General features: G+C 37.2%; 1 protein-coding gene across 4 annotated transcripts in view; it reads right to left on the bottom strand.

Annotated features, from left to right (window-relative positions):
* The window catches only part of CARS2 (cysteinyl-tRNA synthetase 2, mitochondrial), a 1,053,801-nt gene that overhangs the window by 70,685 nt on the left and 958,336 nt on the right, over positions 1-24,780 (bottom strand). For all 4 annotated transcript variants that reach the window (XM_044072656.1, XM_044072657.1, XM_044072658.1 and 1 more), the window contains one exon: positions 1,091-1,214. In XM_044072656.1, the coding sequence (XP_043928591.1) occupies positions 1,091-1,214 (124 nt within the window). The remainder of the gene's footprint in view (positions 1-1,090; positions 1,215-24,780) is intronic.

Raw genomic sequence — 24,780 nt, 5'->3', positions numbered from 1 at the left:
GGCCGAGACGTCGTGGTCTGGGCCCAGGCAAGGAGGCAGTAAGTGGAAATCCTTATGAGGTATTTGTTTACCACAAAAACAATTGTTAACTTTTCAGTAATTTCTGACATCGGCTGTGGCAAGAAAAGGTCCCCAACGTACTTAGCTTTTGATGACGGTATCGTAGAATACAGGAGCTGACCGACCGCACTTGCGAACTGCTTCTGCTTGCACCAGCGGCAAGAAAGACTGAAGAAAATGGCATCGGGTGATGCTTATCTACTCGGGCCGCTCTGAGGTCGGAGAGAAATGCGACATCAGCGGACCCAGACTTTGGAATCCGGCCGACCGAGGGCTGCCTGAGGCAGGACAACCCACATGTTATGACTGCAGTTGCATTCTTGAAGGACATCTCTCAGTTGCCTGCTTCAAGAATCAGGAATAAAGCCAAAAAATCTCGGGAGAGATATGCTCTGAATCATGTCCACTTTCAAAATACTGCTCCGGTTTCACTCAAAAAATTGAAACAGTAAAGTGATGTGTATTAATAAGCATATTCTGACATATAAGTCTGCAACTGTAAACTATGGCAGTGTTTGGTGCCTGTAATCCTCTATGTTTCCCTCAAAATACCACAGATTTTACAAGGGACAGAGCAGAATTATTAGGCACATTCAGGAATGTCATATCCTGAAAATTAGACAGAACTGAGAGGCATGATAAAATGAAAGGCAGGAAAAAGCTCTTAGTAGTTTTAGACTGATTATCACATGATCACAGTGCAATGATGAAATATTTGGGAGGGTGAGGTAAAAATCTGCTGAAGTGCTAGATTTTATACTCATTCTAGACATTGTATCTGTTGAATGAAACAGCCCCAAAGAAATTAGACAACATTCTAATGCTAAGCTAGGTAAAATACACTGATATCAATACATCTGCAAATAAAAAGGCTGCTTACTGAGAAGAGAGGAATGCATTGTTAAAATAATTTATTTTATTTTGTAAAAAGTATCTGTTTTAAATCTACAATGTTGAATTATCTGAGCATACATATTACTGCAAGAATACATACAGATATAATTTTCTCATCAACATTCCAATGTGTTACCTTAGTGACAGTCTTGAGTTGTCTGTTGCCATGATGAATTAGATCCATAACTGCATCAACGGCCTTTAAAGTATCAAAATCATCCGCAAATGCAGCTTTTACATTTTCTTTTGTGTTGTCTAGCCTATGGAAGGTAAATAAATAGACTGGATTATAAAACACAATACAGGGTTTTAATACTGATTATCAACAGCAATTGCAGACTAACATTTTAATAGTCTAGTTGAAAATGTTATAACAACGTCTGGCACAAGTAAACATAGCTTATGCATTCTTTGGCAAGTCATGATGCAAGACATTTTATTTATTTTATTTTATTTATTACCTTCCTCTGATTGTCGCCTCACAGTAAGACGCTGTCCGGTTCGATTCTCAGCTAGAGCATCTTCTGCATGGAGACGTGTGAATGGGCGTACCTTCGTTGAAGGTTGTGCGTCAGGGCTGGTAACTCGGCACGTAAAAATCAGCTACCAATCATTAGCGGACCAGAGTTCCGCTGTGGCGACCCCTAACCGGGAAAAGCCGAAAGACACAAACAAAACCTTCCTCTGATTGACCAGGATAGTCTGACTAGGCTGGGAACCCCTTGTCATCAGAGTCCTTGGAAGAAAAACTCCACATACATAAATTTCACTGATATTTTACATTTGTTTGGAGTCAATCTGGACATGCAGTAATTTTCATTGTTAAACAATTTTCATTTGCATTCATCATATAATGCACAGTAATAAAAGCTTCAACGTTACATGTCCATGTGTAAATACTACACTCTTGTATATTACAGAATAGCACTTTGAACAATTTATCCAATATGTAAAAGCAATGTTTAAACAGTTTTCAAATTCAAAGAGTAGTTAATAACAGGCATTGCTGTAAAAGATTTCAAATTCAAACTTTACTTGTGTTTCACAGTATGCACTGTTTACGACGTGGGTTCTTTTAGACTTTATCTGTTAATAGTTAGTTGGGTGTTGCTAAGGTTAGTTTCAGAATCAATATCTTGGGGGGGTGAGTTCCACACTTTAGAAATGCTGACTGAGTATTGGGTATCTCCGTGATGGTTGTTTGATTTAAGAGTGACTATTTGGTGTAGGTACTGGGATCTCAGGTTACTTGGTAGTTCATTCCTTCTTATGACATGAGTAATTGTTGGGTGTTTGGCTTGCATATGACATTATGAGTGATTTTTAGGAATTGTTGGATATCTAACCACTGCAAATGTTTTAGGATCAGGCAGCTATAGGTTTCTGTGGGGGGAGTTGACTTCAAATCTGGCTACTTTACAAGTACCATTTTTCTACTGGTCAGGACAGTTTTTAGCACATTGGTTAGGGTTGGAGATGTACTGGGTCGGTTTAGAAGTAGTGCTTGAGCCATACGTGTGTGCACTGTGTGTGTTAGGTAGTGTTTGATTCTGTACAGAGCAGGAACAGTTTCTGATTCATTTTTGTGACTTTGTAGCTAACACACATACCAAGCTTGAGTCTGTTGTTGATAATTATTCATGGGAACTTGGTGTACTTCCCCTGTTCGACTGTAGTAGTGTTTGTCATATGGATGGGGATGTCAGTGTGGTATGTCAGGACAAGTGTAAGGACAGAATGCCATACTTTTATTTTCTGGCATTCAGACTGCAGAAGTTTTTCAGTTTGCGTGATTTCCTTTTGTGGCCAAACTGGAGCTGGGTGAGTGCTTTTGCTGAACATATTATTGTGGATTCATCAGCACACTGACTTAATGTTCTGTATGATTTCTTTGTGCATGTCATTTGTGAATATGTTGAAGAGTAAAGGACCTAGGGTAGATTCCTGTGAGACTCCTACAAGTGTTGGTATGGGGGTTGCATAAGCATCTTTCCATCTGACAGTTTGAAAATATACCTTCTTAGTAGATTTGGAATAACTGGGTGTGTTTCTGGTTACATCCAACTGTGATAATCTATTAAGTAGTAATGTATGAGAGACTGTGTTAAAAGCTTTTGACAGAAATCTGCTCTGCTAGCAACATAATTACTCTACAATACCTTACCAAGAGTAATTTTCATCAGTTGAAAGCTGGCTCAATAACTCCCAGCTTCTATTCAATTAAAAATAGGGCTCCTGTTCTCTCTCTCTCTCTCAATAAGTGTCTGACAACACCCCTATAGAAAAAAAAATCACCAAAAATTATGGGCATTCTATAATACAAAAACCTTCTTAACTGATTCATGATTCATCCAGGAAACTCCTGGCCTCTACACTCCTACTCCCTACTTTATTATATGGCTCCCCAGTACTACTTAACCTTCAAGCTTCCATCCAAAATTAACCAAACCAGTGCTACAATAAAAGAGCAAAATCTGCCACCAACTCATCAAACAGAACCCAACGCTGCTTAGCCCTAAAACAGCTTGACTCGCTTGAATTACCTTACCTAATCAACTCACTTACACACAAATACTCCTGGTCCACAGATTAACATACAAGCCAAAACAGGCTAGGCCACTTCAGTCTGATAAAAATGCTCCTCACTGCCTACAAACCACACCTGTCTGCAGGAACCTCTCTCTATTCCAGCTATGTAGCCCACTCCTGGAACTCTGTCCCCTTATCCTGTAAACATACTAGCAACCTCTCCAATTTCAAGACCAATCTAAAAAATATCAGACACTTGGAACTGTACATGCAAAGCCCTCACAACACATGCATGACCATCTACTCACTATAACTATGCCTTTTGCACTCTAAACTCACTAAAACCTCCATATCTTAGCAGGTAGTAATAGCCCAACATCAAAAGAAGCTCTCACTTTGATGATACCATACCACTAATTTATGCTCTTCTATTTCTTCAGCCAACACTAACTACTATTTACTTTTCTCTCTTGTGTCCTTCCATAACATTCTCATCTTTCTAATAATAATTAACCGTCTCTCTCTCTCTCGCTCTATGTCCTTAATTTTCCCTCCTGCTCATTACTGTTTGTCATCTCATTCTACTCTACATTATAAACATAAACACTTTATAATCATGGTTTAAAATTTAAATCGGCCTATATGAAGCTTGGTCTGATGGAGCCTTACCATCTTAAGTATTACAGACCACAGCTTTCTTCCATGATGTTGGTGCTTTCTCTCCTTTTAAAATTCTGCTAAATAAAACCTTCTAGATCTTTATCACTTTCTTCCCTGTTAGGTTCCAAACTTCCACAGGAACACCATCTATTTCTGGAGACTTTCTTGCAGATTGATTATATGTCACCATTTTATATCATCTCCTTCTATCTTAACAGGTAATTGTTGAGTCTCATCTACCCCTAACCTTGGCATATTTAAAGCTTCCATAAATATGTCCATTTGCGCTTTTCATTGATTTCCACATTCCTCTGCTTTATACAAATCTTCATAAAATTTCCAAAATATCTGTCATACCTCTGCAAGATCTCTGGTTATTTTTCTTGTTATACATTCCCTACATTTGGCAACAACCCTACCTACTTTCTGTTGCCTAAGTCATTGTGCTAAAAGTTTTAGTGCTCTGGAGTTATCAAAAAACAGGTGCTTAACAGTAACCTTACTAAACTCATGCGTATTATCCAGATACTCTCTTACTTTCGCTTTGGCACTCTGCATTTGCATCTCTTCTTGTTCTGTGATACTTTAACCTTTGTCAGCCCATCTAAATAATTACTGTGAATTCTCAACTACATCTCTTTTTCTTTTCTTTTTTTCTACCCTGTTTTTATACTCCACTTTCATTTTATCCTTCATATTAGCTATAGCTTCTGAAGAACTTTCTATCTTCCCTACTAACTCTTGAATAATTTCCACGACCCAGTCCTTAAATTCCTCTCTTTTTAACAGGTAGGTAAGGACGCACCAGTGTCTCATTTTTACTTCAGTGCTCTGCATTTTTATCTTAGTTGTTACTGGCACATGATCTGATATTTACTGGATGCTTGTTGAAGCATGCTTTTAAATGCAGATGTTCTTGTGAAATATAATTCCTGTCTAGTCTAGAGTTAATGTACCTTGGGGAATAATTTGTAAATTCTCTTAGAGTTCCTACTACTGAATTTACATCTTTCATACCAACTATTTTCATAATTTTTTTTTCAAAAATCTACCCTCTTTTATTACATTTTCCCTTCTAGGTCCCCAGATACAACCTCACTTTTGCAAATCAAGTTTCAGTCCCCACCTGTAAGTAATATTCCCTGCTGAAAGCTGACTATTTCTCCTAAAAATTTTCTTCAACTCCATAATGGCAGTTTTTAGGTGGAATATAAATACATGCCATTGTAATCCTTCTCCCTTGCCAGAAGCCCCCTACTACCACAATTCTACCATTACTATTTTTTTCCTTCTTCTGTCACTATTGGAGCTCCTCTACCAATTAGTATAAGTACTCTCCTTACCCTTTCCCTTGTCCCTGATATTCTGATGAATATTCATCCTGAAATAGTTTCTTTATTAGATTCGCAGCTCACATCTTTCCAAATATGTGTGTCCTATAGCACTGCTATTTGCACTCTTTATTTCTTAATATAATTCAAAACCCTTACCTTTTTTGTCTATACCTGTGAGGGCATTCATGTTCCAAAATAATTTTAGTGTGGCCATTATGATAATAAGTTGTTATTCCCACCCATTACATAGGAAATCTTTTTTAAATGTTTATTTCTAGCTTTTCTGTTACATGCACCCACTAATGTTTAGAAGGTTGATCCTTTATACAGTTGTTTTTTGTTGTCTCCATTTGAAACTATGTTACATTTTATAAGACTTTGTTTTAATAAACCCGCAAAAAAATCCCTATTGACTTAAAACAAACACACAAAACTATATGTACAAATTCAATTAATGAAGTTTAACCCTCTTGTAGGAGCAACTGTCCCAAATTGACAGCTGCACCCAAAGGTATTAACTAACTTAAAATTAAGGTTATCCACATTAAAGTGCAAGTGACTGTCTGTGCTCTTATTTACACTAACTGCTGTCTGTTCTTGTCTTATCTTTATTCCCCTCCCAAATGTGAAAAAAGGCTTGTATTCTTACAGAAGACATTAACTTCTAGCCCTTAAGAAAAATGTGCTGGCTATCTTTAAATACAACTAAATTATACACTTGTTCTAGTAAATGCATTAAAGTATTTAGTTACCAGAAAAGCTGCTATCTTTTATTCTCTTCCATTAATTTCAAACCTTATTTTTACTGAGCTGTGTGCTCTTGTACAATTTAATTTTACATTTCTCACACTAAAAGATGCCAAACCTCTCATTGTATTGCCTTCATCTTTAGTCAGCTTGTTTCCATGGAAACATAAGTAAAGAATGTACTTCTCAACCCACAATCAATATTTATTTGCTAAAGGAAAACTATTCATTACATTGTAGTATTTCTTTTTTAAAACCCACTTGTTTATACAAAAAATGTTATTCTATTAAGCCAAGGGAATTAACCAAAGTACTCCAGATTCTTCAAGCCAACTCTTGTTTTTTTCTGCCTCTCAAGCACTTTCCTCTGGAACATTTGTCTCTATGTGCTTCTGTGACAAAAGGAGATACTGCCAGCCCAGCTAGCTGGAATTTTGTAAATGATTATATGTCACTGGTGAATATCGAAATGATTTGTGTAAGATGCTTGTTACAAATATATTAGAACTCAATGTCATGTGTATATCAGACTGGTTTGTACAGACATGTGTGTTAAAAAAGGTATTTTATAAGTGCTTCTGCTTAAAATGTAACCACAGTGTGCCCTACTAGAAAATAACACAAATGTACATGCACTATTGTAACTGTTTAAATGTATATATTTTGGGACGATATTATAACAATGAAAAGGCAATCTGTTGAACGGTCAAGAAGTCGAATATTCCGGACCTCGAAATTGGATATGTGGGGGGCTGCACCCCCCAATACATACACCCCCATGCTATTAATATATACCAACTCCGAGATCGCACTACAGTGGGAAAGGGCAAATTATTCGAGAGACAGAGACACCTGGAAGCCAAAGAAAATGACAGGCAGAGGCAACATGAAAAAGAGATGCTGACCCTTCGCCAGGGTTGTGGAGGTAATGGGGAAGGAAGTAACCGAACTCCAAAAGCAATAAAGGTCAGTACATTTTTTTCACAATTTACAGAGGGTGATAATTTTGATAGTTTTATTAATATGTTTGAAAGGGTAAGTAAACAGTATACTGTTGACCAAAGGCTCTGGGTATGGCTCCAAACCCCCTTACTCCATACTAAAACTGTTAACTGCTGTTTCTAAATTTTCTGATAATGATACAGACTATAGCTAAGTAAAGAAATATTTATTAAAGTGTTTTTAATTTAACACCTGAAGCTTATGGAAAGAAGTTTTGTGAGCAAAGACACAAGGCAGATGAACGTGTGTGTGTAAATATATTGCTGAGTTATGCACTTATTTTCATAAATGGGTGAGTGGGTGTCAGGTCACCACTTCTGAAGGGCTGACAGAACTTTTGGTGAGGGTATAACCCCTTAGCACTTTGCCTGAGGACAGAGAATGTAATACCACAGATGAGATGGGGAAAAAGGAGACCTATACCTAGTAAGCAGGGCATGACTGCACAGGAAAGGGACACCTAGTGCTGCACATGGGTCTAAAGAAACCCATGGTGGGCAGCCTAAACCTCCCCAACAGAGTCTGCCAGTAACAGGGGAAGCGACTAGTTCAGGTACATGGCCATGATCAAAGGTTGAATGTTTTAAATGTAACCAGTAGGACCATGTAGCATATAGATGTCCACGGAGGCAAGGTGGGGAACAAAAGTTAGGGGAGACAGCAAGTGGGAATGACAAAATGCCAGCAGTAAGTTGTCTCGAGACAACAAGGGTACCAAACTACCACAAGAGGTTATATCCTATCTTAGTAGATGGAAAACAGGCAACTGCAAAAAGAGACACAGCCTCTGACCTAACCATTGTAAAGCTTGGAATGGTTAAAGAGGAGTACCACTTGCCTAAACAGTCTACTCCAATCAGAGCTTTAGGAGGGACTCCATTCCAAATACCTTTGGCTAGGGTTCACCTTGACTGGGAGGGTGGAAAAGGAAGCAAGCAAGTAGGTGTGTTTGAGGATATCCCTGCAGATGTCCTGATAGGGAATGATTTTGATAATGCAGTAAGTTGTTTGCATACAATTACACGCAGTCAGGCTTGGAAGCAAGCATGTGGGTATGGTAGGCTGGGGGGGGGGGCAGCTAGACTGCACACTTGAAACCAGGACTGGTGAGGTAGCTACTTCAAGGAGGGAGCTACTCTGTAGCAGTGAGCCTGAAGGTGAGCCATAGTTGCTGGTGTGTAGTGATGTTCCCTTGGACAGAGTGACTGCAAGAGCAGAGGTGAATACTAGTAACCAGGCTGACAGTGAGGCACTGCTTTCAGAGGATAACAGACTTCCTGTGGAAGGGTTACAAAGAGGAGTTAAGACAGGCTCAGCTCTCAGACCTTACATTACAAGGCTTGAGGGAGGTAGCCAGGGAGGTGTCTAATTCTCAAGGAAAATGGGAATCTGTATCCTGGGACATAGGGTTACTGTACAGAGTGGACCCCTGAGGAAGGGCTAGAGGGTGAGAGAATACAGCAGTTGGTAGCGCCCAGAGCCTACCACCTGGCACTTCTAGCCATAGCCCATGACATTCCCTTTGTGGATCATATGGGCACAAAGCATACAGAGAGACATATTATGCAGAACGTTTATTGGCCTGGGATTTCCAGGGATGTAACATTGTACTGCAGGACCTGTGAGCAGCGTCAAAAGGTTGGTGATGCAGGAGACAAGGTCAAAGCTCCTTTGGTGCCTTTGCCTGTGATTGAGGAGGAGCCATTTCAGAAGGTAGCCTCTGAGTAACTCTAGTTCCACAGGGAGGAAGTATATCCTAGTGGTAGTAGATTATTCTACCAGACACCCTGAGGAGATGGCTCTGTCCTTCATTGAGGCAGAAAAGGTGGAAAATGCTTTGTTAGAGATTTTCAGCAGGGTAGGTTTCCCAAAAATAATACTGACTGATAGAGGTGCTGATTTCATGCCAGACCTGCTGGCTTGTGTGTGGAAACAGTGTGGGGTGAAGCACCTGAAGACCACCTACCATCCCCAGACTAATGGCCTGGTGAAGAGGTTAAACTCTACACTAAAAATCATGCTATAGGCATTTGCAGACCAGTTTAAGAGGGAGTGTGACAAATATTTGCCACATCTGTTTGCTTACAGAGAGGTGCCCCAGGATTCCACAGGTTTTCACCCTTTGAGTTGTTGTATGGGAATAGGGTGAGAAGACCTCCAGATTTGTTTCTTGAGTGAGAGGGTGAGTGTGAATCCCACAAGGAATCTGTTGTGGCATATGTCCTAAACCTAAGGACAAGGCTCAGGGAACTCATGGGCTTGGTCCAGGAGAACCTGGCAGGAGCCCAACAGCAGAAAAAGGTCTGGTATGACAGGAATGCTCGAGCTAAAGAGTATGCTGTGGGGCAGCAAGTTATTGTTCTTATTCCTGTCAGACACAAGCTGTACTTGGGAGGGACCCTTCAAAGTGGTAAGGTCAGTGCTGTTAACTACATGGTAGAACTGCTAGGTAAGAGGCAGGGGCACAAATTGTATCATGTTAACACCATGAAACCTTACCATCATACCTTCCAACCGTACTGAATTACTCGTTTTTTACTGAGTTTTGGGGTCTAAATAATGGGGTGCCATGATTCCTGAATGGCACCCCTAATTTCTGAATTTTTTTCCCAGCTTTTTTTCCCCGCTTTTTGAGCTGACATCATCATGTGCGTGATGACGTCAGCTCTGTCATCCTGTCAGAAGTGAGCTCAAGGGCTGTGCACGCATTTCCAGCTGGCTGCACTGTTTGAATGGATCTGCGAGCGGGACTGCTTTCACTAACTGGTCTGTTTGCATGGATCTGCTGACTGAACTGCTTCAATGTGGAACAATTAACTGCTTCAGTGATGGAAATGACTGCTGCTGGCTGAAGCCTGGCTGAACGTTTCATTTCGGAACAACTGCTGCGTGGGTATTTTTATCTGGAATGGTGGATTTATTTTGTTTTGGAACTGTTGCAAACTTTTCATTTTGGAAGGAATGCTGCTGCATAGGTACTGTAGAGCTACTTTAGGTATCTACCTACCGATATGTGTGTGTGTGTGTGTGTGTGTGTGTGTGTGTGTGTGTGTGTGTGTGTGTGTGTGTGTGTGTGTGTGTGTGTAAATGCCCCAACTGAATACACCTGGTGGCTAGAGGCACTCAGGCTCAAATCCTGTACCTTGGGTACAAGTAAAAAGAGCCTAAAGTCCCTAGCCACCACAACTTGTGAATTTATGCCTCAAATTTTTGTTCTGTTCCTCATAAAATCTGTGGTTTTCAGGATTTATGTGGCAAATCACTGAAGGATTGAATTCACTAAATAATGACAGGTATTTGAATTTCAGACTTCATATTCTTCAGAAAATAAATGGCAACACAAAACATTTTATTCTAGCAATTTTCTAAGTTTATAAGATCAGTATTTGAATTTTGTCCCTATTTTGGGGTTGTATTCCCCCATTACTGGCTTTGTCCAGGTTTTTTGTGCTAAGAGGTTGAGAGCTATGGTGAGAAGTGAGAACTGAATACATTAGATTATAGCCATTTAAGTTTCAGTCTTCCTATCTTTCAGAAAACTGCTGATTTGGCATAGTGGTATGTTGCTCTGACTATAGTGCACAGGGTCCTGGGTTCAAGACTTGGCAGTGAAATGCATGGTGGTAACACAACATTTTATTCTAGCAACTTTTCCAAAATTATACAAGCAATGTTTAAAATGTGGCCCTGGTTTTTGGCCTTTTGTCCATCCCACTTAAAAAAAAATGAAAATGAAAATAAGTGTGAGAAGCTGTGCAAGATGCCTATGGCTCATACTACTGTCATTTTATATATATATATATGTATATATATATATATATATATATATATATATATATAAAACAAATAAAATAACCCACGGGAGATACAGTGCTTCAGCGTGTTAACAAACCAAGTTATTGTAAAAATAAATGAAATAAACCGCTTGAAGCTGCTGTGTCAGAACAAAGTTTCTAGTGCGTCTCTTCAGACCGTTTTAAGCTTCAATGCTAGGTTTGTAGTGTATCCCTTCGGACATCAAAAGATAACTCAGTATACTGTCTTTTTCAAGGCAAACGACTGCAGGAAAGTCTATTCAGACCTGACACAAAAATCCAAAAAGCCAAGTAGTTTCCAAAAAGAACTCCAAATAACGAACAAACAGATTTATTAGAAACAAATGGTGAGCGCTTTTGCTGATAAGCTTTTTCAAACCAATATAACTTACAATAAAACACAGTGTTTATATAGGCAATGCTTTGAAATAAACTAGTCAATTAAGTGCTAATTGACAATAAAAATAATTTCTAATTTAAAGAAATAGTGTTTTCTCTATTGTCTCAGATCAAGCACATTATGAACAGTTGCCTTATCAAATCTATACTTTTTCTATTCTCAAACAAGAATATAATACAAGTATAAATTAATATACATTTTATAATATACAAAAGCACTCTATTTAAAAAAATTTTAAAAAATTTATAAATTATCTATATGTATAGTAAAAGAAATAAATGTAATAAAATATATATAGAGGAAACAAGAACTACATAGTACTGAAGACAGAATTAAGTTAAAAATTTTTTATGTCTTCTATTTTTTAATATTGGCTTTATTGGAATCCTGTCATTGAGACCTGGGGAGATGTGTGCTCTCGTTTTAATTATCCATTGTGCTTCCGCTGACTCAGTAATGTTTCTAACATCTCCACCTCTAATGTTAGTTCGAATTACTTGTAAAACTGAAAACGTAAACGTATGGGTGTAATCTGTGTGCAAAACATGTTTAGATAAAGCATTTAATTCTGATTGGATACGTATTTGGTACAAATGTTCCCTTATACGTTCTTTCAGCATTCTATCCGTTTTGCCAATATAAAATGACAAACATGCTACACATCTAGCAATATAAACTACGTGTTTGGTTTCGCAGGTAGCATTTACTTTTAAATGAAAGAGTTCTCCTGTAACTGGATGTATAAAAATGGTCATATTACATATATATGTGCAAAAATTGCATTTGTTACAAGGCTTAACCCCATTAGTGTCTCTGGGACTATTATCTGTAGAATAACTAGTGCAACATAACATTTGATGTAAATTCTTTGAATTTTTATAAGCAAACTGTGGCTTAGGTGCCAGATGTTTGGAAATTTCTGGATCTAATTTAAGGATATCCCAATACTTATAGATAACTTCTCTAACAGGTCCCATATCTTTGGTAAATTGCAAAGTAAACCTGGTACTCCCTTCATTAATGTTGCTGGTAATGCTTCTAGATCTATATTCGGTTGTACCATTTTCTGAAAAAATTGGACATGCAGAACTGTGTCTCATATTTATAACATCATTAAATGCATCATTAATTTCTGCTGAATTATATTTTCTAGCTATAAGTTTTTCTTCCAAATCATTTAATTCTTGATGAAATTTTTGGGAGCATGGATTAAATCTGGACATTCTTATACCTTGCCCTTTCAATACATTGTGGAAAACATGTGAGGGATGCATGCTCTCTCTATGTAATATGGTGTTTCTGTGGCATAACTTGCGGTGTACCCCTGTATTGAAATTACCATCATTCATTCGCCAGATATTAACATCTAAAAAGGATATATCTGTAGCTGAATAATTCATAGTAAATTTCAGGAATGAAGTAAGATCATTTACTTGTTGTTCAAACATTAATAGTTTATGTATATCTCCATGCCACAGAAAAAACAAATCGTCAACAAAACGTTTGTAAAAAATTATATGTTTTCTATAAAGGTCTAGATTGAGTAATTTATCTTCTTCCCAAAAGGCCATTACTAGGTTGGCGTAGCTATTGGCACAAGGAGTGCCCATAGCTACGCCATCCCTCTGTAAAAAGTATTGTTGATTGAATAAGAAAACATTACTTTCCAATACCATTTCCAACAATGTACATAAAAAGTCAATTCTTACTGGCATTAAATTAGTATGTGAACTTAAATATTTCTGAATGAACAGTAAGCCTTCATCATTAGGTATGTTTGTAAATAATGCTTTTACATCCATGGTAACCAAGTAAAGATCCTTTTCACCATTACATGTCTTTGTGGCGTCATAAAAATCCAATAAGAATTCTTTAGAGTCTCTTAGGATGATGCCATTTTTATAAACATAGGGTTTCAACATTTTCTCTAAGTAATAGGATATATTTTCGGTCACCCAACCTCGACCCGAGACTATGGGTCTCATTGGGGGGGGGGGGGGTCAAGTGAATTTTTATGAATTTTGGGTAGACCTTTTATAACCGGAATGACTGGTTCATCTATTGTTAAGTAATCAGATAGTTGGTAGTCCATTAACCCCATTTTATACATATCTAATAAATTGTTATGGACCCTTTGGATTATACATTCCACTTCATCAGATGTTAACAATTGATAATGTTTGTCATCGGCTAACATATTCAACATTCTATTATCATAATCAATTTTATCAAATATAACAATCGGGCCGCCTTTGTCGGCAGGTCTTATAGAGATGTTCTTATCATGTATTAGACAATCTAAAGACTGTCTTTGTCTATAATTTAAATTGTATTTCTTACTTTTGGTTTGTTTATTATGAATATTATAGAATTCATTCTCCACTATCTTACTGAAGACTTCTATAGTTGGGTGTATCATGAGGCTGGGTTTCTTAAAAATATTGTTATTACTAAAACTTTGTTGTCCTGAGAACATAACTTTGAGTTGTAAGTTCCTTGTGAACATCTTCAAGTCAAGAATTATGTCTGTAATGTTATTCTCCGTGGATGGAATGAAAGACAATCCCTTATTAAGTACTTCTAAATCATATTTATCTAAGGGTCTATGTGACAAATTGTAAACTAAGTTAGTTTTTGCCACATTTTCTTCAGAGTAGGTTCTCTGATCTCGTTGATAGGGGCTTTGCGTTTTTGTCGGCCCCTGCTCATTGAGCGGTTTCTGCCTTTTTGATAATTGTCTGCTATCGGGAAAGGGTGTGATAGTTCGCTTTCTACTCCACTAGGTAGATTCCGTATTTTACTGCGAACTACCTGTGACTGGTTGATAGATGTAATAGGCATAATATTATTATCACCTGCATGGCTCATAGCTATATGTTTAACAACATGATCTTGTGTAGAAATAAAGGCTTCATTCACTGAAGACTTATTAGTCTGTGCACTTTGTTCAATTGTACTTATGTCATTATTTGACGTAATTGTAGAAGAAACTTCACTAGACATTTTGTTGGTTACATTATTAATAGATGCTGAATTGCCACTATTATCTTGATTAGAACTATTAGCATTATATCTTGGCCAAGTGAAGACTTGGCCGTTAGAAAAATCAAAGCTATCCCTAGCAAGTTTATGCTTTTTTTGTTCTAACAGACGTTTTTCAAATAACATTATATTATCCATAATACGTTCTAACTTAGAGTCTACTAGTTGCTCACTGAAATTACTGTACAGTTCTGTTTGTCTTTTCATAATAGAGTCACTTAAAGTCAATTCTTCAGGCATAAAGTATTCATTCATGAGCTTCATGTAGTCAAGGCTCACCTCTATGTTTAGCAACTGCCAGCGTCTCAATAACTCGGGAAACGAATCACGAGTTGTAGGCATCTTTAGGACTCTGAGTCCCCGTGGAATGATTCTCTTGTTAATACAGATTTCAAAGTGGAAGCGTTGCATCTGCAAACGCTTCAGTTTTAGCAGTTCAATTTCCAAAACGTTAAGTTATGAATTCAACTTGTATATGTCCTCGTTGTTGGTTACCGGCTGTAAATCAGTTGAACAAAAAGTACATTCAGAAAGCGGATTAACGCTGCTATCTATGCAGTGTTGTAATCGTTCAAACGATAACCTTTTACTAGAAGGGTTTTGTGGATTATACGGAAGTTCCAGATTTACATCACTTCCGTTTTGTTCTGCCATCTGTTCTCCGTGGGTAAAAATTAAAAGTAAAAGAAATATAACGAATAAAATAACCCACGGGAGATACAGTGCTTCAGCGTGTTAACAAACCAAGTTATTGTAAAAATAAATGAAATAAACCACTTGAAGCTGCTGTGTCAGAACAAAGTTTCTGGTACGTCTCTTCAGACCGTTTTAAGCTTCAATTGCGTGTGCTGCTAGGTTTGTAGTGTATCCCTTCGGACATCAAAAGATAACTCAGTATACTGTCTTTTTCAAGGCAAACGACTGCAGGAAAGTCTATTCAGACCTGACACAAAAATCCAAAAAGCCAAGTAGTTTCCAAAAAGAACTCCAAATAACGAACAAACAGATTTATTAGAAACAAATGGTGAGCGCTTTCGCTGATAAGCTTTTTCAAACCAATATAACTTACAATAAAACACAGTGTTTATATAGGCAATGCTTTGAAATAAACTAGTCAATTAAGTGCTAATTGACAATAAAAATAATTTCTAATTTAAAGAAATAGTGTTTTCTCTATTGTCTCAGATCAAGCACATTATGAACAGTTGCCTTATCAAATCTATACTTTTTCTATTCTCAAACAAGAATATAATACAAGTATAAATTAATATACATTTTATAATATACAAAAGCACTCTATTTAAAAAAATTTTAAAAAATTTATAAATTATCTATATGTATAGTAAAAGAAATAAATGTAATAAAATATATAGAGAGGAAACAAGAACTACATAGTACTGAAGACAGAATTAAGTTAAAAATTTTTTATGTCTTCTATTTTTTAATATTGGCTTTATCGGAATCCTGTCATTGAGACCTGGGGAGATGTGTGCTCTCGTTTTAATTATCCATTGTGCTTCCGCTGACTCAGTAATGTTTCTAACATCTCCACCTCTAATGTTAGTTCGAATTACTTGTAAAACTGAAAACGTAAATGTATGGGTGTAATCTGTGTGCAAAACATGTTTAGATAAAGCATTTAATTCTGATTGGATACGTATTTGGTACAAATGTTCCCTTATACGTTCTTTCAACATTCTATCCGTTTTGCCAATATAAAATGACAAACATACAACACATCTAGCAATGTAAACTACGTGTTTGGTTTCGCAGGTAGCATTTACTTTTAGATGAAAAAGTTCTCCTGTAACTGGATGTATAAAAATGGTCATATTACATATGTAAGTGCAAAAATTGCATTTATTACAAGGCTTAACCCCATTAGTGTCTCTGGGACTATTATCTGTAGAATTACTAGTGCAACATAACATTTGATGTAAATTCTTTAAATTTTTATAAGCAAACTGTGGCTTAGGTGCCAGATGTTTGGAAATTTCTGGATCTAATTTAAGGATATCCCAATACTTATAGATAACGTCTCTAACAGGTCCCATATCTTTGGTAAATTGCAAAGTAAACCTGGTACTCCCTTCATTAATGTTGCTGGTAATGCTTCTAGATCTATATTCGGTTGTACCATTTTCTGAAAAAATTGGACATGCAGAACTGTGTCTCATATTTATAACATCATTAAATGCATCATTAATTTCTGCTGAATTATATTTTCTAGCTATAAGTTTTTCTTCCAAATCATTTAATTCTTGTTGAAATATAGTGTGTGTGTGAGGAAGTAGACTTCTATGATGGAAATGTTCTGAACTGGGCAGTTTTGTCATTACTGGTTCATGCATTTTGTTTCATTACCTACTGGAAAAATGTTCAAACAAATTTAAAATGCGCTCTAACAAGTGTGCTGTATTATACAAGGAATATAATTTAATAAAGTCAGGAAGGTGCATCAAAGAACATGTGTATGTTTCTTGTTTTGTGTGCAAGGGGCCTATGATTTCAAAACAGCCCAAAGGTAATCTTTTATCCACCACTGGCCAGATGCATTTTCTTTGGATGTGGTGTGGGTTTTAATGCTGTTTCAATGAATGTGAGTTTCAAGGGCAGAGAAGTTTTAATGCCAAGTCTATTTTCATTGTGAGACAGTATTGCTCTGTTTAGCGGATATCTATTAGTGTTTGTGCATTATGCTATAAAATATAAAAATAAAATCCAAATAATCATTGTAGAAGTAAAGCAGTATGCACACATTAGTGTTTATGGTAAATGGAGTGAAACAGCCAGGTAATGGGACACTGGAATGGCTGCAGGGGACTCTGGTGCCATATTTTAGTTGTCTGTTCTTCAGCCTGCATTTGAAAATTGGTATTCCACAATTCCATTTGGAGTAGGAGGGGTTACATAATTATGTATACAAATTTTATGTTAATCAGCATACAGATGTGTACCTATTTTTCATGGGCCTTGTTCAGATTTTTGATGTTTCCAGGTTGACAGGTATGCTTACCATGACAGGGCATGCCTTGTGCTAAGTATTTGCAGCAGAAGGCAAGAGGAGTCTGAGGAGAATCCATGGCTATAGGGAGCCAGCCAGCAAAATCCCAAATTACTATGATGGAGCCTACGGTTGCAGGCATATGATAGAACAGTGCAACAATGTACTGGGATTCACAATACCAAGGCAGCTGAAATCATAAGACATGGTATGGGGTAATGTAATCCCAGATAGGCTCATCCCTCTCAAGCAATGTTTCTCAAGAGTCACTTGAAAAACTAACTTGAGTCTTCAAGGGGGAAGAAGTGTGACAAAGGGAGACACTGCCAGCCCAGCTAGCTGGAATTTTGTAAATAATTATATGTTACTGTTGAATATCGAAATTATTTGTGTAAGCTGATTGCATTATAAATGTATTAGAATAGTATGTCATGTGTATATCAAACTGATTTGTATAAACATGCATGTTAAAAAGGTGCTTAAAATCTAAACACAGTGTGCCCTACTGGAAAAGAATAGGAATGTACATGCACTGCTGTAACTGTTTAAATATATATATATATATATATATATATATATATATATATATATATATATATATATACTAATAGTGGAAACTGGAACACAGGAGGTTAACTATAGAAAAATAACTGAAATTAAATTACTTTATGGCTACCCCATAAAAGATGGTACCTTTCAGTTTCAATGCAGCAAGGAGATACAGTGTCTAAAACTATGGAGCTTTCTGTATTGTCTCTAGGGTGAAATAATTACTAGTCTTGAAATGTGAAGGAATGCAATTGTTTTATGACTTCCAGCATCTGCCAAAGATTTGAGGTCTATGTATTTTCACAGGTAGATGCTAAATACTGCCAGATTCCTGCAGTGGGGAGGGGGGTTTCGCCTGGGATACAGTCAGATGACAAGAAATGATGTAATTCTGCAAGCTATCCCAGCAGTAATAATTAAGATATTAATTTCAGAAGTCTCTTAGAGAGACAGGGCATTCCGTATTCTGTCTTTGACCTGACAAAAAACATTCACCACATCTGCCTTGCTCTAAGTTTCTAGGGTATAGTAACTCTCTTAGATAAAGTCAGGAATATAGCAAGGCTTAGTTTAGATATTTTTCTTTATTTGAGACTGCCCTGTAATGCTGTTTTAAATATTTCCTATGATTTTGAACTTTGATGTCACTGTGAATATATATTTAGTATTGTCTTGTTCTTTTATTATTAAATTTATTTAAACATTTCATTGTGGCTGATGTGTGTAGAGATATTTAGGCTTTGAGAGTACTTGCATATTTATTTGTTGACACTATGTGGGCCACTCCTAATAGTCTTGCACTTGGTCAAACTACCATTTGTATTAATATTAATATTACACAGTAACACTGGACACCCTTTGTTAAGGGCCTTAAAGTAGCTGATAAGGAGTTGGCTGGTTGCAGTGATAACTACCTTATAGTCTGGGCAAAAGGGGGCATAGCTAGTAAACCTGTGCAAGCCTTTCTTCTGTGTGTGTGTGTGTGTGTGTGTGTGTGTGTGTGTGTGTGTGTGTGTGTGTGTAAATCAAACCTCAAACAGTGTGTGTGTCAGCTACTTGGGGAATGACACGGAGCACTGGTTGGAGAGAGAGGGTGCTGGAAGTCTTGGCTTGGCCACTCAGCTGAGACTTCAACTCTATAGCTGTGCCAGTTGGGAGTCTTATTGGGGATTTCAAGAAAGAGAGAGAGAAACCAGCCCCAGACTAAATGTGGTCTCTGTGTGCTCTTATGGGAAACTGCACTTGATGCAGAGAGCTACATCTGGAAATACTGTATGTGTACTTGTCATCCTCCCAGTGTACTTCTCCCACTGGTGCCAGTGGTAAGGATTAAGGCTCCTTGATTACTGGTCCAGTGGTGGGTCATCACAGCTTCATTATCAGAAGAGTGAGAAGCAGAGTACCCTTCTGTTTTATGGCTCACTTTTTGTTGGACAAACCTTTGTATTGCTTCCTTAGCCTGTTCTGCATCAAAAATGACTTTGATCCTCCAGGAAAAAAATATTCTGAAGACAGCTGGTTCCAGCAGTTTGAATCTCAAACCTGTCTCTTGACATTCCCTGACTGATAGGAGAAATTTGTTACTCTTCTGCTTGAGGTACAGTGAATAATCATTTTCCACAAACGCTCTAGTGTCTCCAATTTTTAATACGTTGCCCTTCTGCCACAGTTTTTTCAGGATGAATTATTTCTGCTGCCAACTTTGAAGTTTACACAGGATGTGCCCTTTCAATTAAGAAATCATACTGTGAAAAAACAACCTAGTTACTTACTTGTGATTTCATAAGGTTAATTAATACATTCTGCTCCTTCCACTTTCTCTGGTATGACAGAAAATAGCAGTTTTCTCTGTGTGCTCTGTTCTGTAACCCTACCATACTCAGCTAGCCTTTTCTTCATTTTGATCTCTGAGTCTTGTAGTTTTATCAATCTGAATACCTATTTAAAACTTCTTCCATTTTTTCCAGCCTTTTGTTAGTTGATGTACTCCTTCAGTGTTTCTTTTATTTTAAACAGCTCTGAGCACATTTATTTTTTTCTTCTAAATTACTTAAAAGCCATCTCTTGTACCAAAGCTGGAGCTTGAACTGCTTTTTGCTGAACAGCTGCAGGATTATTCCTAGTCAGTGTTTTCTCGTCACCTTTCCTAGTAGATTTTCTTTCAGGCTCTCTAAGTTTCTTCTTTGCTGGAATCCAGGCTGTGTACTTAATAACCAGTAACTGAAGTTTACTAAAACTGGCAGAATTACTGGCCCTAATCTATCAGTTGCTTTTTTCACACTAGAAGAGCTGAAATTAAGCCGTTGATCAATGTGCAACCATCTTGAAAAAAATGAAACGGCAACATTTTGTGCTGAAAATGAAGTGCTTTCAAACTAAAAAAAAAAAATCTGTGTAGACACCAGACAACAATGTGCCAGAAGGCACCCCTCATATCTAGTGAAAAAAATCAATGCAGGCTGCGGCACAAGATAGACCTGCGGAAGAGTCATCTAGTGGCACATTAACTCATTAAACCAGAGTACCACCAAAGGGTGCATTTAAGTTTACATCCGAGCACTCCCTGAAGCAGTAGCAATCCTGGTACATTAAATCCAAAGTCTTCTAGGAGCAACTACGTTTAGAAACAAAATGTAACTCCACTGCTGAAAACTAAATTGAAAAGGTACCCAAACTTTTATCTTCTCAGCTTTATTTTCGCAGTGGAGTTTGCTATTGTTTACATGGATTTTTTTTTTTTTTAGAGAAAATTGGCTTACTGTGCACCCTTTCTGTGCTTCTGAATGGTCACAGCTAGCCAATTTCTCTGCTTTACCACTGATTATAAAAAGTAAAAGAAACTGAAAAAAGTGTGTGTGTGTGTGTGTGTGTGTGTGTGTGTGTGTGTGTGTGTGTGTGTGTGTGTGTGTGTGATTGCATTCATGAAAGCAATGCGTGTGTGAGTGAGACAGTGATGAGTGAAAGCATGCGATCCCTGGCAGTGGCAGCAGTAAAGAAATTTGTGTACCTCTCAATCTCAATCTATTAGCTTAAGTTATCTGGTTAAAGCCTACAATAATGGGAGAACAAAGGCTTAAAATAGTAACATACTGCTGTTGTAAAAACCAGAAATAGGACTTGTGTTAGCATGCATTTTCTGAAGTGCGAGTGCGTATGTTTCTGTGTTTGAGTGAATGCATGAATGAAAGCATGAAAGCTTGTGTGTGTGAGTGAGAGAGAGCGAAGAGTGAAAGCAAGTGATCCCTGGCAGCAGCAGCTATGTACAGATATAGTTATGTAGATGTGTATAAATTCAAGCTGGGCAAAGCACTGACGTCCTGCATGCAACATGAGTTAACAAGTAATTCTGCTGTTTTACGGCAATAAACTGCAATATGCATTCTTTCAACTGACTGACTTTGACACCTAGTTCATTAAAGCAAAACAATAATATGAACATAAACTACTTACCTCCCAGATGACATTTATAATACAAACTCCACAGGAAGCAAGTAAAATGAAACAGTTTAAAAGACATCTACATGGAAAGCACATACAAAATATACCAACTTAGGCAAGCCATATAAATTTGGGGGATAAGCAGCTGAAGATCAGTATGAAAACAACTCTGGGAAAGATTGAGGCAGTAGAGAAACTAAGCATTTTGAAAAGGTAGAAATTAAATTTCCCTGTATTCTAGCTTTGCCGTCTATCCATTTTTTTCCAGACTACCCGGAAATCAAACTGATTGCCCGGTAGTTCAGAAAACACTGTACAAACGCTTGTATTCTGTGAAACAGACAATCAGAGTTTGTTAAATAGGCGTATTTACTATGCTTTTTTTTTTTTTACAAAAAGTACAGTAAATCTGCACAGAAAAGGCATTACGACCAGAAAAAGAAGGGTGTTCCCCTTGTGTGATGTGATGATGACATCATGAAATGGGTAGAAATTGGGTGGAACATGGGTGGGGTTATGTAAGGTGGGAGGGGTGTGGCCTAAGCCTGGTTTCACCCACAGTGATAGGTGGCAACCTTATTGTATTCCTTCGTGCAACTGTGCTGACAGTAGGTATTTTTGGATGAAGCAGCTCAGGAAATCTCTTCATACAAGAAATTTTGTACTCAAACAGAAAAAAGCAAACTTACCCAACAATTCTTTGTATTTTAGGCAGATGGGCATACTGAATATCTATAATAGATGCTGACTCATTCATGTAAAACTACAGCACAGTATACATAAGTCAGAGTGAAGACACTAGACTAGTACAGAAAAGCCTAATGCAAAATGAGACAGATTTGGAGGCTGGCAGGAGAAAAATGTTACTTCCCTTACATCCCTGAAAGCATTATTTGGGTATGAAAGAGAACACGTCATATGTCCTCTAAACGATTGGAAGGGCAGATAAAAATTTGTAATATGCACAAACAACAAATTGCATGTTATGTAAGTCCCCAAAAATAGTGAGTATACAGCAGGTTTCTGATCTAATGACGAAAGAAGGAAAGGTAAAAGCAGTGGCCAGACAGCTCAACAACCCCTGGAAGATGCTCTTAAAACTGTTGATCAATATTAGCAGGAACTGATCACACAAACTAAAGAATGAGGAATGTGAACTTCACTAGGCTAGTTCTTTACATATTACAGCACACCTGAATGAATACAAAGCTCAGGAAAAAAAATGATTCTGTTGTGTTATATGGCCTATAACAACTGGAACTTTATTTGAGCATTGCACAGACCAGATTCACATTTGTCACTCATAAGTGCCTCTGCGTAGTAAAGAAAAAGAGTCCATCCGGGAACTATATTGAGAATATATTGAATCAGTGCAGACTGTCAAACACAGAGTGCAGCTGGCCTAGTCACTGACCTTGTCATTTTATATCCACAGGGAAATATATACAGTAGACTCTGGTCACTTGTTACAAAGTTGTTGATTTATTACTTAAAGAGGGAAGTTAGTAAATCTACAGCCAAAATCCTGAAAGCTCCAAAAAACTAAAGAACAAAATATTTCAATAATTCTGAATGCATATTTGAATGCAAATATAAAGCAAAAAAAAGTATTCATGCAGGTACCCCCCCCCCCCACACACACACACACACACGGGTGATGTGTTCCCCCACACTCTACTAAATATATACTTTAAATCCTTTGCTGCACAAACCAGGAGATACGGAAAATTGTTTCCATGGAAAAACATTATTTATTTTCCTTTTTTGTTTAGTATGGTAAGCTCATGTTTCATATTTGTTTTGATACCCAGATTCAGAATTCTTTCAGAATTTTATATTTCAATGGTTTGGAACATGGTGGGTGATGTTCTTGAAACACCCCACTAAATACAGTCTATTATAATGTTGCATAATCCTGGAGACATGGAATATGGTTTCAATGGAAAGAATTGCTTATTTATTTTTTGTTTTTCATCAGTAGTGTTAAGTTAATGGTTTCGATTTGCTTTGATATCCACATTCAGAATTATTTTAGAATGCTGTATTTCACTTATACACAAATATATTTACAGATTAAAAAGGAAGGCGAGAGATGTAGATAGAAATATATGTATACCAACATACAGCAGTTTAGTACATAGGGTTGAGGCTGTAGGTGCTAGTGAATTTCATTATGTAGTTGCACAATGAACTCTTTCAGTCTCTGCTTGCAAACCATAGCTATAGTCTGGCCATCTACACCAACAGAATTAGTACTAAAAATACCATAATAATAGGCTACTAATCTGAAATTTTCAAGTGGATACGTTACATATATGTCACAACATGTTTGGGTGAGAGGAACGGCTTAAGTGAGATAAATGTTATTACTTATACACTAATTCAGGTGTGCAGAAACCATAAATTTTGGACAGTATTTCTGGCTTTGTCAGTCATGTGTAGAATTTAGTTGAAAGGAAGAGCTCATTAATTAATATATGTGTTCTACTATTTTTAGTGAATTACTCCAGTCTTTTCCTAACAGATGGTAATAACTCAGTCTTACATTACACCTACACCAGGAATGTAATGAATGTCTACTCAACAGGTTATATGCAGCAATTGTCACCTTTGTCTGAGCATGCACAACCTTGCAGTAATGAAATGCAGGTCATTATCACATTATTCATTTACAATATATGCAATTACAGTATAACACTGAGTCATTATCACTTGTCAGGTAAAACTCTCAGCAGCTGCCCCTGTTATTCACATTACTAAAAGTCGTTATCACACTGATGAATGCACATGCCAGGTTTTGGTTTCTGTTAATGTAGAGTCATGCAGAAGTACCCTTCCCCCAAATTTCTTTCTGACCCTGCTTTTTCTCTTTACATGTGCCTTTTCTCTAGCCCCTTGTCAGTACCCATTCATGCAGTATTTTGGATAGGCCAAGAATGTCTGTTTACAGTGATTTGTACCCACTGCCATTCTGATAGTGTGTATCAATTGGTATTTTCCTGGTTGGAAGGTATGTACCTCTGCATCATCAGTGCAAATAATAAACTGTATCAAAAGAATAATGCCACTGTGGATACGAGTGAAGATTTGAACTGGCAAACAAGGTAATGCATATTATATACATAAACATGCAGTAATCCAATAAATCTCCCAAGCATCACCAGCAATCTGTTTACATTTCTTCCCTGTGCAGGTGCTTCTACCTTGTGACAGTGACATGTTTTTTCTCAAACTATCACCTCCCCCACCAGGATCCATAAACCCAACAACAAAGAAACAACTCTAGACTGGATACTAATAAACAGT

Source organism: Protopterus annectens, chromosome 5.part0 (assembly GCF_019279795.1).
Source record: "Protopterus annectens isolate FY-2018-M chromosome 5.part0, PAN1.0, whole genome shotgun sequence".
In the NCBI taxonomy this organism is placed as follows: domain Eukaryota; kingdom Metazoa; phylum Chordata; order Ceratodontiformes; family Protopteridae; genus Protopterus; species Protopterus annectens.
This window is presented reverse-complemented; position numbering and strand designations above follow the sequence as displayed.